Source organism: Fulmarus glacialis, unplaced genomic scaffold (genome assembly GCF_000690835.1).
Source record: "Fulmarus glacialis isolate BGI_N327 unplaced genomic scaffold, ASM69083v1 scaffold3930, whole genome shotgun sequence".
Lineage (NCBI taxonomy): Eukaryota > Metazoa > Chordata > Aves > Procellariiformes > Procellariidae > Fulmarus > Fulmarus glacialis.
In genome coordinates, this window is record NW_009188184.1 from 1 (window position 1) to 16359 (window position 16359).

The 16359-nt window shown below is 52.1% G+C and overlaps 2 protein-coding genes across 2 annotated transcripts; one reads left to right on the forward strand and one right to left on the reverse strand.

Annotated features, from left to right (window-relative positions):
• Nucleotides 1-543: 543 nt before the first annotated feature.
• Nucleotides 544-3421, forward strand: NSUN4 (NOP2/Sun domain family, member 4; the record flags this gene model as incomplete). Its single annotated transcript, XM_009577587.1, is given in 6 exon segments — nt 544-950; nt 1113-1267; nt 1430-1584; nt 2278-2402; nt 3170-3327; nt 3330-3421. Coding segments are annotated over 6 exon segments (1092 nt in total), but the record flags the coding sequence as incomplete, so codon positions are not given.
• Nucleotides 3422-4617: 1196 nt separating this feature from the next.
• On the reverse strand, nt 4618-14527 carry LOC104076644 (vitamin D3 hydroxylase-associated protein-like). Its single transcript, XM_009577576.1, has 15 exons — nt 14318-14527; nt 12822-12935; nt 12338-12481; nt 11259-11392; nt 10662-10868; nt 10162-10202; nt 9821-9945; nt 9054-9179; nt 8152-8249; nt 7877-7976; nt 6965-7008; nt 6454-6493; nt 5866-5974; nt 5382-5527; nt 4618-4743 (listed from the first exon to the last, which is right to left on the reverse strand). Exons 1-15 carry the CDS (start codon nt 14525-14527, stop codon nt 4618-4620), a joined length of 1764 nt encoding a protein of 587 aa, XP_009575871.1.
• Nucleotides 14528-16359: the final 1832 nt, after the last annotated feature.

Sequence of the window (16359 nt, forward strand, 5' to 3'; positions counted from 1 at the left end):
TCTCTTCTTTCGACAGTTCCCCCGCTGCCCCCTCCCTTCTGTTGCCTCTTTCCCCATTATGCCTCTGCTGCACCCCTTCCTGTCTCCCCTCCACCATCCCACCTTCCTTATGCCTCTTCTGTCCTCGTTCCACCCCTCGTTGCACCCTGTGCACCCCCTCTACCTCCCCATTTCACCCCAGTTACATTGCTATTGCACCCCTCTAATCTCCTTATTTCCCCTTGTACCTCTCATTGCACCCTGTAGCACCCCCTCACCCGTTGCACCCCAGTTACACCACTCTGTACACAGCCGTTCCCTTTCTCACGTGCCCACCCCGTGCCCCCAGCCCCATTCAGCCATTCCCGGTCCCTCCCCAGGGGACCACCAGCCCATGGGTGTCGGAGGCACGATCACTTTCTGGGGCTGCAGAAAGGCCCCAGGGACTTGTGGCAGCACAGAACCCGGCGCTGGATTCTCCCGGAAAAACGTTGAGGCTGGGGGGGGCACTGGGATGTCGAGGTATTTTGTCTTTTAACATCTCTGATATTTTTTCCCCCCAAGGCTACCACGGCCCCCCGCATCCCGCCCACGCGGCTGGCCCTGCACCACTTCGACGTGAGCTACAGCCTGCAGCTGAAAGACCTGTGGCCTTCTGTCCGCGCCGGCCTGCTCTGCGAGCAGAAGTACGGTGCGCTTCTCAACAACTTCTCTCCTGTTGACCACGTCATGCAAGAGCTGGAGCTGCTGAATGCCACCGATTTTGTTTCCGAAGCCCCCAAAAAGGTGCAGCGATCGCAGCGGGGTGCGGAGGAAGCGGGGAGAGGGGAAAGCGCGTCCCAGGAGGAGTCTGGCGAGGGCAGGACAGTGATACAGGCAGAGGTGTCACCACCGCTTCGTGCCTCCCTCAGCTCCAACATCAAGTGTTACACCTTCCCCAGGGGCGACATCACGCGCTTTCGCCCTGCACGGTGAGCCATGCCTGGGACAGGTCGCCCGCTGTCCTTGCCAGCCTCGGGGGCTGCACGTGTGTGAGCACCCACTGCTTCTGTACGTCCCCATCCTCACTTCCAACGGCTGTTTTCTTTTCCCCTCGCACGTTTGCTTTTTTTACGCAAACTTGTGATTTCCAGGCCGGACGCTCTGGGGCTCCTCGACTATTATCTCATGGACGCAGCATCTCTCCTGCCTGTCCTGGCACTCAACGTGCAGCCGGATGAATTTGTCCTTGACCTCTGTGCGGCTCCGGGTGGCAAGACTCTGGCTCTGCTGCAGACTGGGGTTTGTGGTAAGTGGAGGTGGGTGTTCCATGTCCCCGTGCAAAAAACAGGGCTGGAAGAGTGTGTCCCCATTAATGTCTGACCGTTAATCATTTCTGGTTATAAGAGCTGGGAATCAATTGTGTTTTTGCAAGAGTGACGTTGCCAGTGTGCCCGTTTTGTCCTCTCAGGGCATCTGGCAGCCAACGACGTCTCCATTTCCCGGACAAAGAGGCTGTACCAGATTCTCCATAGCTACGTTCCCAAAGAAATCAGGGAAACTGTGAGTGTCACGTCCTGCGACGGAAGGGACTGGGGGCAGCTGGAAGGTGGCACTTTCCATAAGGTAGGTGGTGGGGAACCAGTGAAGATAAACCCATCTAGTTCACTTTCCTCCTGTTTCAGAGGAAGACAGCAGCTTATCCTACTGTATAATTGTATAGTTTTCCATAATCTCAAATGCAGAGAAAGAGAGAAGACTAAGCCACGTATGGAATAATATTTCCTCCTGCTTTACCCTTCCTGCAGGATCTGGTGCATATGGGCATCCGGAGTTGTACCTTTATTTACCTCTGTAATGCCCCTTAAAAATCCTGTTCTAATCCATCACCTGGAAGGGGTTAAATGTGAAGATTAGATAGTTCTTATTTCTCAGCCATGCCCAGCCGCGGGAGCTGGGTTCGTTACTCCGGGAGGCGTCGCTGCAGGAGCTCTGGCCGTGCGTGGTTGCAGCCATAGGTGCTGCAGTAACGCCTACTAGGAAGATGCACAGAGTAGAAACATTAAATGAGGACACGTGTGAGAGCGTGATGTTATCTGTCATTTCTGTGTCTGCACATTCCCGAAACGCAAAAGCAGCCAGATGAGTTACAGTTCAGCGTGGGTGCACGCCTGCGCTCGGGCAGCATCAGCTAGGCAAGGTACCGAGAGCTGCTTGGTGCGTGGCAAGGGTGGGAGCTGGGCAAGGGGCAGGCTGCACTGGGAGACTCGCTGAGCTTGTCCTGGGCCCAGGACTGATGCAGGACCTCTGCTGCTGCAGGTCCTGGTGGATGTGCCCTGCACGACGGACAGGCACTCTGTCATGGAGGAGGACAACAACATCTTCCACAAGAGACGAACCAAGGAGCGTCAGATGTTGCCCATGCTGCAGCTGCAGCTGCTGATGTGAGGGAGCTCGATGCTGTGTTTTGGTGCTATTTGTGTTACGGTAGCAGCTCTCCATGGCCAGCACTGAAACCTCTTCTTACTTTGTGTGTCTCTGACTGGGAAATGTGGAAACCATGTGTAGTTTTCTGGAATGGCAATAGTTGGACACATCAAATCATAATAAGTGTAAGGAGGCGCAGATGTTCTCGGTCAGATCAGATGTCCTTCCTGTCCCCAGCCATAGGAGGTAGGGAGGAGGGTCTAAGGAACAGGATGGGTACAGTGTTGTCCTTTTGTGTTGATGATCTCCCGGGTCCCGGCAGTCAGCCCTGGAGGATTTCCTGGGTGTCCACATCTCCCAGCACGTGGGAGGACATGGGGGTGCTTTGTTGGGCCGTTTCGCTGGGAAGGCTGGATGGGCTGACTGCGAGCTGGGGCAATAAGGAAACAGATTAGAGAGTCCCATGGCAGTGCTTGAAATGCAAGAGCCTCTTCCCGATCCGTACTTTTACCCCATTTCCTTGGAGGTGAGTGCAGGATTACTCCTTCCAGCTGCTCTCCAGTAGCGTCTCTCCCATGTTAAGTACTTTATCAGTCTAAGAATCTATTTGACCCATATTGCCCTGATTTAAAACAGTCCTCACGTTGCAGTGAGACTGCTGAGCCTGTGGAGTTCAAGGAGATTTGTCTCTCACCTCGTATGAGTTACGTGGGGGTGACTGGGAATGCTGGTGTCCCACAGAGTCTTCTTCCCGTGACGGCGCGTGTGTTCATCTTGCCTGCAGGGCTGGGATCCTCGCTACCAAGCCGGGAGGAGAGGTGGTGTATTCTACGTGCTCCCTCTCCCCGCTGCAGAATGAGTGTGTGATCGAGAGGGCGGTAGAAATTGCAGAGACCCAGTTTAACATCAGTATCCACGTTGAGGACTTGAGCCACTTTCGGACGCTTTCTCGGATTGCCGGCTGGGGGAGCTTGTTCTGCCTCACCTCACAGCCAACTTCGGACCTATGTATTTCTGCAAATTACGTCGGATGTAGGAGGGGTGACAGACTATGTCTGGCTATCAGGAAATACCCCAAATTTCCAGGGAAAGCAAGACTGCTTTATATTTATTTTTCTTTTTAAAATGTCCCAAAGAAAGTCTGCTTTTTTATTGCAAACGTAGAGAATAAATAAGAAGGACCTGCTGTGGAGTCTCCTGAATATTTATCTGTTTGAGACTGAGGTGTTTAATCTAGGAAAGAGAGAGAGAGGTCTTATCAGAGGGACTGAGTTATCCATCTGTCCTGGGACAGGGTAAATGGCCTGTGTGGATGCTGCTCTCCCTCCTGTCTGACTGCTTTGATCCTACATGAGCAGGTTTGGGTTATCAAACACCATCTGGGGATCTCAGCCTTTCTGTTCCAGATCTCACTATCTGCATAATCGGGTTGCATCTGTCTCTGCTTATCTCCTACCTTCAGAAAGAGCAGCCTGAGGTCCTGAAATAAGGGGTTCCTAAGAATGCCCGTGCTGTGAGGTTGGAAATGTGCTTGAGATGCTTGAGATCTGGTGGTGGAAAGAGGTTGGTGCTGTGGAAGGGCTGTTGCCATCCCTCACGGACAGGAAAACTGTGGTTGGGAGGGAAGGTGTGAACCTTCCCATGCTAGATGCCATTTAATGTCCAGTGGGAAGGTGTGTGTATGATTTTGAGTAATAATTGTGCATTCATATAATCATAGCCATCAGTGAAGGATTACTGGGCTTGTGATAAGAGTTGCTTAATAGCTACATTTTTATTTTTGTGAGCAAAATACAGTGATGGGGAGGGTAGACATGGCTGTATTCCTTACAGGGCAGCCCATAGTTACATCCATATGAAGTTACTCCGGTGCCAGCAAGAAAGTACGATTGAGCTGTTGTAATCCTTTTCTCTCAGCATCGCCCTGCTTCCGCAAGAGGCAGCATAGATGAAAATGAGGGTGAACCCCCATCCGTGTCCATCCTTCCAGGAAGGTGCAGTTCATGCATTTATCATCATTTGAGCCCAGCACAAGCCAGTCCTGCCCTCTGCGTGGCATCTTGGTTCGTTACAGGATCCGTGCTTATCGGCAAGGAGGCGGGTCAGGAAATGGCTTTTCCTTCCTCCTTCCCTCCTCGCCGTAACCTCTCCACCGCCGATTGCAAAAGAGAAGTTGTGCAGCGCTGTCCCTTCGGCCTCGCCTCTGGCCCTGCAGGCGTGGGACCGCGGAGGCTATGCCGCTGTCTTCTCACGGCTGAGGGTCTCCACCTCCTTCATCAACCGGAGGCACAGCTCCTCCCGCCACGGCAAGGCCACGCACTGCACGGCCACGGGCAGCCCCACGGCTCCTGCCACCGCCTGCAGCGGGGGCACAAGCAGTGAGGGGTTACCCGGGGGGCTCAGCAGCTTTTGGAAACTTGGTTTAGGCATGTGGCTCGTCCCCGAGAGCGGGGAGGTTGGAGGCTGAGCCCTGTCATTCAAGCAGCATTAGCGCGCTGGGGCAGAGGGAAGGCTGTTGCTGTTCTCATGATAGAAATGGTTGCCCCATCTTGGGCAGCGTGTTTAAGATACCCCCTCTGCTTTGAGCTGTCTTGCAGCCAGAACCCTTTTCCTTCAGCATCCTCATTCCTGATCCATGCTCCGCTGACAGCCTGGGCCTGGTGCAGGCGTCACGGAGCAGGAGGAAAGTGCAGCGCAGTGCTGTGGGCTGTGGCTGTCACAAGGACCTAGTCAAAGAAGCCTTGCTATATGGCTCCTTTCTGGTTTCAGCCTATTATCCAGCCTGGGAGTGCTCCCCCAGTTCCCCAAAGCTTAGTGACTTACGTTTTTTGGGGCTTGGGAGAAAAGGGATTTGCAAGGAGTATATAAAGAAGAGGTGAATTTTTTTTTTTCACTGTGCCCATATAGATGGAGACATTTAGGAGCCCCTGTTCAGTGAAACTATTACTTGAACATCCATCAGCAGTCTCTGCTCCACCACTTTCCATGTTGCATACCTCTTTCAGCGTCCGGTCCCAGGGGTCATCACAGCATCCTTGGTAAAGCTTTAGCTCTTCCTCATCGGCTTCTGTCACCGTGCTGACGGGTACAACCCCAGCAGGGAAGTTCAAGACATTGTACAACATCGTGGAGGAGATGGCAGCTGAGAGAAGCAGAAGAGAATGCAGGTAGTCACAGCCTCCTCTCTTCCTTAAAACTTACACATTACATGTTCACTGCAGTCCCTGAGAACCAGCTGCTGCTGGGAGGAGAGATTGCACAGAGCTGGTGACGTGCAGGTCCAAGTTCTACTGCAAGAAAGAACTGCCATCAGATGACTTCATCCATGTGTCTGTCTCCATCTGCTCAGATAGCTTTATGGTAGTTATTTTTTCTTCCTAATGCCCATAAAATGCTTAGGTGGACGGTGAAGCTCCATGATAGGGGATGTTTCTGTCCAATCTCAACCACTGTGACCGGGAAGGTCCCAGACTCACTTACTGAGGAGTTTCCCGGGGTATCCCATGGTGAAGGCAGGCCCCAGGACAGGGCACAGCACAGCGTCCAGCCGGAGTTCCCTCCACCGGGCGATGAACTCGGTGCGGTACACCTTGGGGAAGAGAGGAGAGATGACACGGAGGCCGCATCCATACCGGGAGCATCTCAGCTTCTCCAGGGCATGCACCGGGCTCTGGCATGGCCAAGGAGGCAGCAGCAGGCAGCTGTGCTCGAGGGAAGCAGCAGGGCAGCGTGTAAGTGTCTGCCTCCACAGCATGTGGCCAGACTGTGGCCAGGAAAGGTCCCTCTTTAGCCGTCCCTACTCCCAGGAGAGCCTTCATTGTGCTGGGACCGTCAAACGTGGGCATTTGGGCATGAGCACTGTGGGCAACCAATAAAGTCTTGGCTGGGTTGACCCAAAAGCCCATCTACCCCATTCCTATGTCTCTTTTGTGCCTTTTCCTCCGTCTCGTCTCCTCCCTGCACCCCCCTGCACAACCCCTTTCCTGACTGATGACCCTCCGACCCGGCACTTGCCATAAAGCCTCAACTTGTAGCATGATGCCAGAGAGAAAAGTCCTCGAAACATACCTGTATTTGATGGTGATGATTCCACATCTCCTTCACTGACCTGCAAGTGGAAAGCGTAGCAACATTTTTAAGCTGTAAGAGGACGAGGAATTGCTTAAATAATCCTCCAGGTTGATAAGCGCTGGTGAGTTTAGCGATTACTTAATACATCTTTCACAATTTGTCTGAAGTTTCCTTTGGCATTTGGCCAAGCAATTAAGCAACAAATGTCTAGAAATACTAGAGAGAAGGTTTCTCTTGTGAGCCGGGATTTAGTACTCATCTCCGCCCCAGGCTTCCTGTATGACCTTATCCATCCAAGTCCCTCAATCCTTTCAGGATAACACTAGGGGCAGTGCAACACTGGGGAGATGTCTTCCGAAAGGCTGAAGCCATGTCCAGGATGGAGGGACAGCCCCTGCAGAGAGCAGGTCAGAGCCTGTCGTGAATCCAGTCCCTCCCCCCCCCAGACACTTAGAGGAGAAGGTACCGTTCATTTTCATGGACATCCCTGGGGACGATGCCTTCTTACCTCATTCCACCCAAGGCACTCAGAAAGTCAGCCAGGCGGGGAAACTGGAAAGGCAAGAGGTTCCTGTTAGGGACATGCCATGGGAGTGCAGTAACTTGTGCCATCCCGGGAAACCCGCGGTCCCGTCCTGCCTCCGTCCCTGGGGATGCTGCACTGAGGGTGAATGATGATGATTAAAAATGCTCCTCGTGGTTCTGATTTTACTTTGCTTCCAACTTCTGGTTGTTGGTTCCCAGTTTGTTTCTTACAACCCAATATTTCCTGCTCACAGAGGAATGCAGTGACTTGAACCAAGTCGCCTTTTATTATTTTTGATAAATCAAGTATTTTTTCATTTGGTATCTCACAGAAACAAGACCTCTGCAAGCACTTCGATTGCCTCCCACTCACTGCCTCCTTTTTGATCCTGTCAGCTGAGAACAACCCAACTGGACAGAGAGGCAGAGAAAATGGAGGATGGAGGAGAGAAGCCCTACAAATGATGCTCACCTGGTGAAAGGGCTACAGTGAGGACCAGCCCTTATTAATCACCAGAAGCCCCCATGAAGATGTGATCTTTGGGAGGCCTCCAACATAGGGAGAGAGCTTCAAACTTGAGTCCCCCTGGTGCAGTAATCCCAATGCATGAATCTGTAGGAAACTGGGCACCACTAGGTCTAGCATTTGAAGAACCACTTGCTGAGGGCTCTGCATTATTCTTTTACAGCCCTTGGCTGGTCCTTCTCTCATGTCGCTTTGCACTGGATAAATCCCAGCAAGGATCTAGAAAAGACCTTCCATTGTGGTAGCACGTGCCTTGGCCTGAAATCCCAGTGTTTCTAGTTAAAGGTGCCTCTCAGTACCATCACGCTTTCAAGCATCTCAAGGCTTTGCTGACACCCCTCTGCTTTGAGCCTGAGGCCAGGGACTCACCAGAGGTTTAAGAATCAGAGCCAGCAGCTTCTTCCCCAGCCTTGGGATCTTGCAGCAATTCACCTGTGGTTTCAAGCTTGGATCTACAATATCTCCTGTGCTGAGAGATGACAAGAGGAGGGGATCACGCCAGAGAAGCTGTTTGCCCTTTCTCAGAAACCTGAGTATCTCCTGTTTGGGGTGGGAGAGATGGGCTTGTTTCGCCTGTGCGTTGTGCTTGTGGGCGTGGGGATGGAGGTGTTTTACAGCATTGCTGCCAGAGAGCTCCTACTTACAACACGTCCAACCAAGCACGGCCTCCATCAGCAAAAAAAGTCTTCAAAAAGAGTTCAGTCATGACATAGGGGATCCGAGGTGGAGAAAAGGGCACCAGCTGCAGCAAAACACAAAATTATGTGGCAGCCTGGGGATGTGAATAATTACCAGGGTCTGGCTGTGGATATACTTCAAAAGCGCAGTAGCACCTCCCTGGGCTCCACACGCCAACGGAGGCCCCAGTTCAACCCTTTATCAGCCCAGGCATCTCCCCATGGGATTATTCCTCCCTGATGGCCATTTGGCTCAGCTCTGAGATCTCTCCAGAGCTGTTTCCTCCTCCATCCTGCTCCAGGCAGTCACGGAGCTAGAAACTGCACCAGTTTCCTGCCTGTCCCAGCAGAATCCACACCTGTCCAGACATGGACTCACTTTCCACAGGGAGAAAAAGGTGTTTCCCATCCCATGTCCCATGGTCCTTTTCCCTCAGTGGTCCAGGAAGGACAGAAACCTCCACGGACATTAGGGAGGAAGGGCAAAAACACCTCTCGGAGCCCTGCTGGGGAACACCAGACCTAGAAAATGCCGGGGCAACCTTCCAGAGTCAAATGCAGCACTTTATGGATGCTGCATTTGTGTGGACCACCAGATCAGAGATGGATTCGTTAACACCCCTGGCCCCTTGAAGGTTCAAGCTTGCTAATTGCTAGTGCTGGTTCCCCGTGAGATGCACTGCTACCCCGGGTAGGCGTGTGTCTGCATTGTGCTATGTGGCTGTAGTAACTTAATCCCGTACCTCTGGTAGGTCATTTATCCCACAACTGGGCTTGGGGCTACGTCTGGTCTCTGAAGGGTGATTTTAGCAGCGAGGAGCAAAGCTGGGGACACCCTGGGGAGAAGAGTGCGGGGTGGTTTTGCTCACCTGGTGCCCGGCTGCCTGCAGAGCCCCCCTGGTTTCCCGCACCGCCCGCCGCATGCAAGGGGGCAGCGGGAAGTAGCTGTCTGTGTCGTAGTACCCGACCCGCAGGGGAGCAGAGCTGGAGTACACCTGGAGCAAAGAGCCACCAGTTAAGCATTTCCAACCCTGCTGGGGGTAGGACTGCCCCCATGCTGAAGCCCACTGCAGAAAGGGATAAAAGCTCCAGATGTTAGGAAGTAACTAATTTTCCGGTTTGCTGCTTATAGTTTCTATAGGTTACTCTTTCCAAATGTCCACCCCTGCCTTTTTCTCCAGTCTCCCCTTCATCCTGCCCTCCAGATAGATCACAGCCACTCAGGACCAGTAGATTCAACCATTGCTACAAAGGACAGAGGTGGAAAAACCTCCTGAAATTTATCTGCTGCAGAGGGAAAGGAAATGTCCTCAGTCAAGAGATTTGCTGCAGAAGTTTCTAATCCTGTCTCATCTTCCCCTAAAAATCTCTAGCTTTTTGCTCCTGGTGTTGCCTTCCTCCCCACTCTTTTCTGATGTTTCTCAATCTGATAAAACACACACCAGCTGAGAAGGCAGAAAAGACAACTACTTGTTAACCTATTTTTTTCTAATAATTATGAATTGTGCTCTCAAAGAGAGCTAACAAGTTACTGGAAACTAGTACTGTAAAGATAACTGGACCCTTAAAGAATGCATACATTGAGCGTGCAGCAAAAGCCTCAAAAGAACCGGGGCTTGCTGACTTAAGGACTCACCTCCTCATTGAAGGGGATGGGGGGCACAGTGGGGTCCAGCTGGAACATCTCCTGGCAGAGCAGTGCCTTCATGCACAGGGCCAGGCTATCCACATCCCTCGCCATCGGCCCCAGCGCACAAGGAACTGGAGTGGGACGAGAGCAAACATCCATGTTAAGCAAACACACTGGTCCACCCCTCTGCATGGCCACCTTGGCTGCAAGGGAGGATCAGGCAATGAGGTGGGATGTTTCAGATGGACCCTGGACAGATCTTGGTTGTTTCAGGCTTTCCTCTGGTCTAAAGGAGGACATAGGACTCTTCACAGCATACAGAGAAAAGCAATTGAAAATTCATGTACCTGCCAGGATCCCATTGACTGGGCCACTCACTCCGGACAGGCTGTGGGAAAAGGAAAAGAAGTATATTGTCATGTCAGTAATGGTGAGATATTCCCAATACGTTTGAATAGCATAGTGGGGTCTTCAGTTCAGGACGCGAACCAGAAGGAAATTATGAAAAGTATTTGATTTGAGTCATGTGAAACAGAAAATTTTGGTCAAAATGAAAACAAAAACTAAACCCCAAAAAATTTTAGTTTTGGTTTAACGAAAAATGTTCCATTTTGGCATTATTTAACCGTTCTCCTTTTCCTTTTAACTCCAGGCCAGATTTACAATGAAAACACGGCCATTTCCCCACAAAACCTAACAACACTGCCTCTTGGGAGAGGTTTTGAGCAAAGCAAGCCAGCCTTTAAGAAACTGTCCTCTCTTTTCCCCCCCAGGTACTCACTGGCTACCTTGCCTCTTCTGCTGAGTTTGACCTTGCAGGGTGGGAAGGGCAGACCCCAGAACCTACCTGAGCCTTTCGGCCGTGGGTTTGAGCCCGCACAGCCCGCAGAAGCTGGACGGCAGGCGGATGCTGCCACCGATGTCTGAGCCGATGCCCAGGATGGAGCCTCCCCCTGCGATCAGAGCTCCCTCCCCTCCCGAGGAGCCCCCGGGGCTCTTCTGGTGGTTGAAGGGGTTCAAGGTCTGGCCAAAGATGGGATTGCTGCAGTCGTAGCTGGGGAGAAGAAAACCAGCAAGCGGGCTGTCAGGAAGAGCCTAATGCCTTGAGTTTGTTGGCTCTCCCTTGCAGTGAGCTTATGTGGCATAGCCAACCCCATCCTTCCATCCCGTAAATCCCTCAGGACACGGCTCGTTCCCATGAGCCTCCGCTCTCCCTCCCATGCACAAGTGCACTTGATTTCTCTTATGTCATGGTCGGTTTTTTTCCTCTTAATCTTATCTGAAAGATATTTTCAGTTGAACTGAGATTGTTGGCAGCTGATGGAAGACGGACTCATCCAGGCAACATCTCAGGAGACAGGAAGGAACCTGTCCCGGGACCTACAGGCTGGGTTTTAGCTTCAGGAGCACAACCAGAAGAAAGATTTCTAATGATGTATGTTACTTGAAGAGGGATTGCGGCACGTTGGTCATTGCGAATGGGATGGCCCCTTGTCTCTTCAAAACCTTGACTAGGACGCTGTCCTCCTGCACTGGAGTGCCCAGGCATTCCACAAGCCCACAGGTCGACAGATGCCCCTGCAGAGAGGAGAAGTGACAACGGTCATGGTCAGTGCAGTTCTCCTGCAGTTTTGGAAGGATGATCTGGTGTCCCAATTGGGGGGGTGGGCCGGGTACTAACCCATTCCCTTACAAGCCCTTGCATGAAGGGCCAAGGACCCCCTCTCCTTCCATCCTTGGCAGAGGGCTGCCAAGCACTTATAGGGTTAAGGCTTCTCCTGAAGCTGTCCTTGCTCTTTTCCATGCTATTTCTCTCCCCTGACCCAGATGCAACTCCATAGGTGCCCTAGCTCAGGATCAAACCCAGTGTCCTGCTGTCCAAGTGAAGCCACCAGGATGTTCAGGGAGGGAATATATATCCCGGGCAAATACAGCGTGATCCTTTTTCAGTTAGCCTTGGTGTTTGGGGCTTGCTTTGAGCTTGGAGCCCTCTTAACTGTGTTGGTAAGTCAACAAGGAGGAGACTGCCTAACAAATTCAGCTCAGGAGTGTGTGGTCAATCCTCATCAGGACTTGTTTGTGAGGGGGTTCCTGGTGCGTGTCATGCACAGGCTCTTTGCTAAGGGGCTCAGTGGCCAGGCTACAGCACAACAGGGATTCGAGGTTAACGGTTCCTGCTACTAATGACTTTCTAGAAGCTGGGCCACGTTCTCATCCCTGATACTGCAAACTCTGAGCAGAAGCCTGAGTTATGGCCCAAACGACAGCCTGTGCTGTCTCACATATCAGAGAAGAAATCATTTGGGTGTATAACTATTCACCCCTTGTTTTTTTGTTCATGGAGGCTTCTAACTGCCAGGATTGCAGCTGCAATGAGATGTGGGACCACAGCCTCAGACCCAGCCAGGCTTCCCATGGTGTAAGCAGGGAGGGATCAGGCCCCTTCCCCCTTGTCTGTGTCCCACCACTTCACCACCCAGCCCAGCTCACAATGGGACACTTCATGGGCACAAAGAGACGCACCTTGTGGCCAATGTGATCCTTGATGCTGACGGGGATGCCATAGAGCAGCCCTTTCTCCCTCTGCTGTTGTATTTCCTGGAGCTGCTCCTCACACTCTGGGATAAAATGTCGCAAGCAGTTTGTCTGCTGGGTCACTTCCAGGGCCTTTGCCGGACACGTGGAGGAAGAGGTGTTAGTTTAGAACAGCATCGTTACACAGCTGCATTCAGTAGCTACCTGGATCTTCAAAACAAGTGGCTTGGCATGAATGGTAACCCCCTCCCCAGAGCATCCCAGCTCAAGCCATCTCAAAGGACTGTCCAGCGATGGGTCTGACCCAGGAGACAGAAGGATCCCTGCCTTTTCTTATCTTTCTCCTGATATCTGCTATATTAAAGACTTCTGTCATAATCACCAGCTTCAACAAGTCTTCTCAGCCACCAGACCACACACCAAGGCATGGAGAACAAGTGATTTGCCCATCACACTGCAGACAGGCACTCACCCTCTCTAAGTAGGTGTAGAGGACAGCCTTGGGGGACAGAGACCCCTCCCGCAGTCTCCCAGTGAGTTCCAGCAGGGGCAGGGACAGGATGGCATCCGTCTGGACACTGGGGACCTGCAAGGGGAAGAGGAAGGAGATGCCAGGAGAGCAGCTCCAGTTACCTTGTGGCTCAGAGGGGATAAGTCTCTTAAGTTTTGCCAACATTATCAACAGAGCTTGCTGGAAAGGTGGACCCTGCATGTGGGGGTTCAAACCTTGAGCTGCTGAGTGTTTCATCCTGAGTTTGGATGTCATGAACATGACGCAAACACAGGAGCCTAGCTGTCTCTGAAGTTGTAGAAGAGCTTCATGCATCCACTGCAGCAGAGGACAAGGCAATGCCTCACATCAGAGCCTTCCTCCTGGCACAGTGGGACTTACCCACTGACCGAGAGGTAATCTCAGCTGAGCAAACACCATCCTGGGCAGAAGGTACTAAAGTCCTTGCACACAAGTCGCAGGCTGGCCCCTCACCCCTCAGAATGGGTACAGGAGTGTGGGTCAGCCCAGTCCGAGGACAAATATCTAACAGCTGAAGCCCAGCAAACTGCAAAGAGGTCAGTAAGGACTCACAGGTGGGTAAGCTATACTCAGGTGAAGACGACTGGCAGTTCTCAGTGCCACCAGCTTTTTTTAAGGTTTTATATCATATTTATAGATATATATATTTAAGAAAAAAGATTGTAAAGATATGTATCACTTGTAGCTGGTATGCTTTATCTCCAGGTACGTTACCTATGTAAGCATGAGCTGGTTTAACCAGTACCTACTCAGAAGTGAATGGAGCAGGAAGGAAAGGTGGTTAGAAATCAGTGTTGCAGTAGGAATTCAGGGCCACATCCATGCTGGTTGAGTACCTGCCTCATTTGTCCCCATGTTGTGTCCTGGTTGCTCCCAGGGGACACTGAATGCCCTGTGCTTCATTAGTGTTAAATTAGGCCAAGTATCATCTGGGCAGCCTGCTGGGCCAGGAGGTCTCACTTGCTGGGAACCCTAGTGAAAGCTCTTTTGAAGACTCTCCAAGAGCCATTCAGAAGCCAGGTTTTAGAGACAAAGATATAGAGGTGTGGACAGATGTGTAAACTTAGAGCTAGGAAGAGGAAAAAGCTTTCTTGCTTCTACCCATAGAGGCAAGAGACATTTCTAGATCCCAAAAGAACTGGGTTTTGGATCAGTAAAGGTCCAGTGCTTCATCACCTGTGTTGTCCAAAACCTCTTCCCAGTGAGTAATTCACATCTCCCTGGCTGTAGACTCCCACCGCATCTCATCCAGCTTGAGGAGAGCAGTGATCTCCCTTCCTCCTAAGGCAGCCTTTCCTCTTGTTGAGGGCTGCTGGCACATCTCCCCTGGATTCCTCATTAGAAAAGCTATGGAGGCATGAACTGGAGGGAGGAGCTGAAGAACAACATCAGCAGACACCCCGGTGGGACTCAGACCTCCCAGAAGGATGGGTTACCTGCTCCCTGAACTGCTGGACAGCCTTTGCCATTTTCTTCACACCCTCATCCCGGGTCCTCCGAGCCTCTTCCATTTTCTTCTGGATCTGCTTTTTTCCCAGCCATTTCCAGACCACCACGGCTGCCGCCGAGCTGCAGAGCAGGGCGAGGGCAGCAGAAGGATCCACCTCCCTCTCTGGCAGGAGCTGTCTCAGCTGTTGCTGGATCATAGCGTGGCTTTCTGGTCTCTGGGGATGGAGTGAGAAAGAAAAGCAAGGCGGGAGCAGCAGACCTTCCCTGCCTCCCCAGACCTGTCCCTCCTCCCAGCACCACTGCCTTGGGTCAGCAAATAGTTTGTAAAAGTCCAAAGCTGACCTCTGCAAAGCCGCCTTCAGTGGAGCGTGCAGTGGAGAATGATTGACCAGGAAACGGAAAAGGTAAAGTTTGGCCAGTGAACCTTGGGGTGTCGGGTCTATAGGGGCTTTCTGGACAGCGGGAAGTTCTCCGCTAGGGAGGAAGGGCTGTGGGATCAGCTGAACAAAAGAAGCAAGGAAATAGCTGCTCTTCTATTTCCTGCGCAGCCTGAGGGGACAATGGGAAAAGGGGAAAAAACAGCTTGAAATCACAAGACTTCCCTGCAGGGGGATGGAGAATGGTATGACGAGAGGATGTGGGGGGTACTCACTCGCTCACCAAATCCCTTAGCCTGTGCTGCTCCCACGGTGGCCAGAGGCTGCTTCAGGAGGCCTGAGGGATAGGGCTCAGCACTGCCATGATGTCTGCATGCACCAGAAGGAGAGGCTGTTCCACCCCATGGCACAGCACGCCGGTATTGCGTTAGGAGTGGAAAATCTGACAGGGTTGAAGGCCAGAAGCAAACTATTTCCAACAGACGTTGGGATAGCTACTGTCTGAGGTCTTTCCAGCACAGATGGCTCTCACTACAGGCACACAAGAACCATGCGCTGAGCTGAAGGCAACAACCCAGCCAACATCAGCCCCAAAACAAATGCCATGTCTGTCTGTGATCTCTGCTGGTTTTGGATGGTGGGTCCTCCTACGGGTCCCACCTTGAAAAAGGTTTTTGGGCAGCTAGATTGTGCATTACAAAACTTTGCAAGGTTGCATTTGATGGTGAGAGGCCCAGAACCTGATCCTGCTCCAGAGTGTGGAACTGGATATGGAATGGAAGGTGAAGAGCCTTCTCCCATCAGGGCTAGGTAGTCCTCTAATGCTTGATTTTTCATCCATTGTCATATCCATTCTTAGCGGTTATAAGAGTTCACTGTTGTTTTCTGTTGTAACAGTTTGTGTCCGTAAGGAATGTTCTTCTCTTTGTTCTTAACTGGGGAAATTTATGAAGGACTCTGAACAAAATTGGCTTTGGCATCCTCTAAGAAACAGTCTGGAGTTGACAGCAATTAGCTATGTGGTAACAAATTAATCTGGCCTTTTACTGCGTTCCTTTTCAGTGGCACCCTTGCTCAGAGGATGCCCCCTCAGCCAAGGGGTACTGCTGGTTTTACGAGAGCAGCGGCATGGGGACGTGCCTGCAGCTCCTGCTCCTGCCCCATGGCGCTGGCTGCCGCAGGTGCCTCCGGAAGGCGCATGTGAACAGGGTCAGCATGCAGCAATACCCAGCCCTCTCCCAGCCTCCGGGAATCCGTGCAAGGGCTTTCCCGAGGCAGCCGTGGGCTCTTTACCTACGTGACAGCAACATAACATCTGTGATGGGCTGAGCAGATGTGGGACTTCTTTTTCCCCGTGCTGGGAAGTGTCAGGGCATTGGCTTCCCACATCCGCTTGCGCACTGGACCTGTGCGCCGATCCTGCCTTTTAGACACTCGGGAAATGTTTAATGGAGACAAAGCCAGCTGTGTCCGGACCAGCCTGGCATTTCAAAGGGCAGATTTATCAGCAGGCGCAGCTGCGTTTCCAGGTGGCCGGATGCTGCTGAGGAAGCCCCTTTCCCTATCAATGTGCGAGCATCTCCACCTCCTTCATGAACCGGAGGTACGGCTCCTCCTGCCGCCGCAAGGCACCGCACAGAACCGCCCACCGC

Coding starts and splice junctions, on each gene's coding strand:
- LOC104076644 (XM_009577576.1), bottom strand. CDS start 14,527: ATGATCCAGCAACAGCTGAGACAGCTCCTGCCAGAGAGGGAGGTGGAT. Junction 9,946..10,161: donor AGTCAATGGGATCCTGGCAG/GTACATGAATTT, acceptor GTCCCACTCCAG/TTCCTTGTGCGCTGGGGCCG. Junction 5,528..5,865: donor ATACCCCGGGAAACTCCTCA/GTAAGTGAGTCT, acceptor TGCTTCTCTCAG/CTGCCATCTCCTCCACGATG.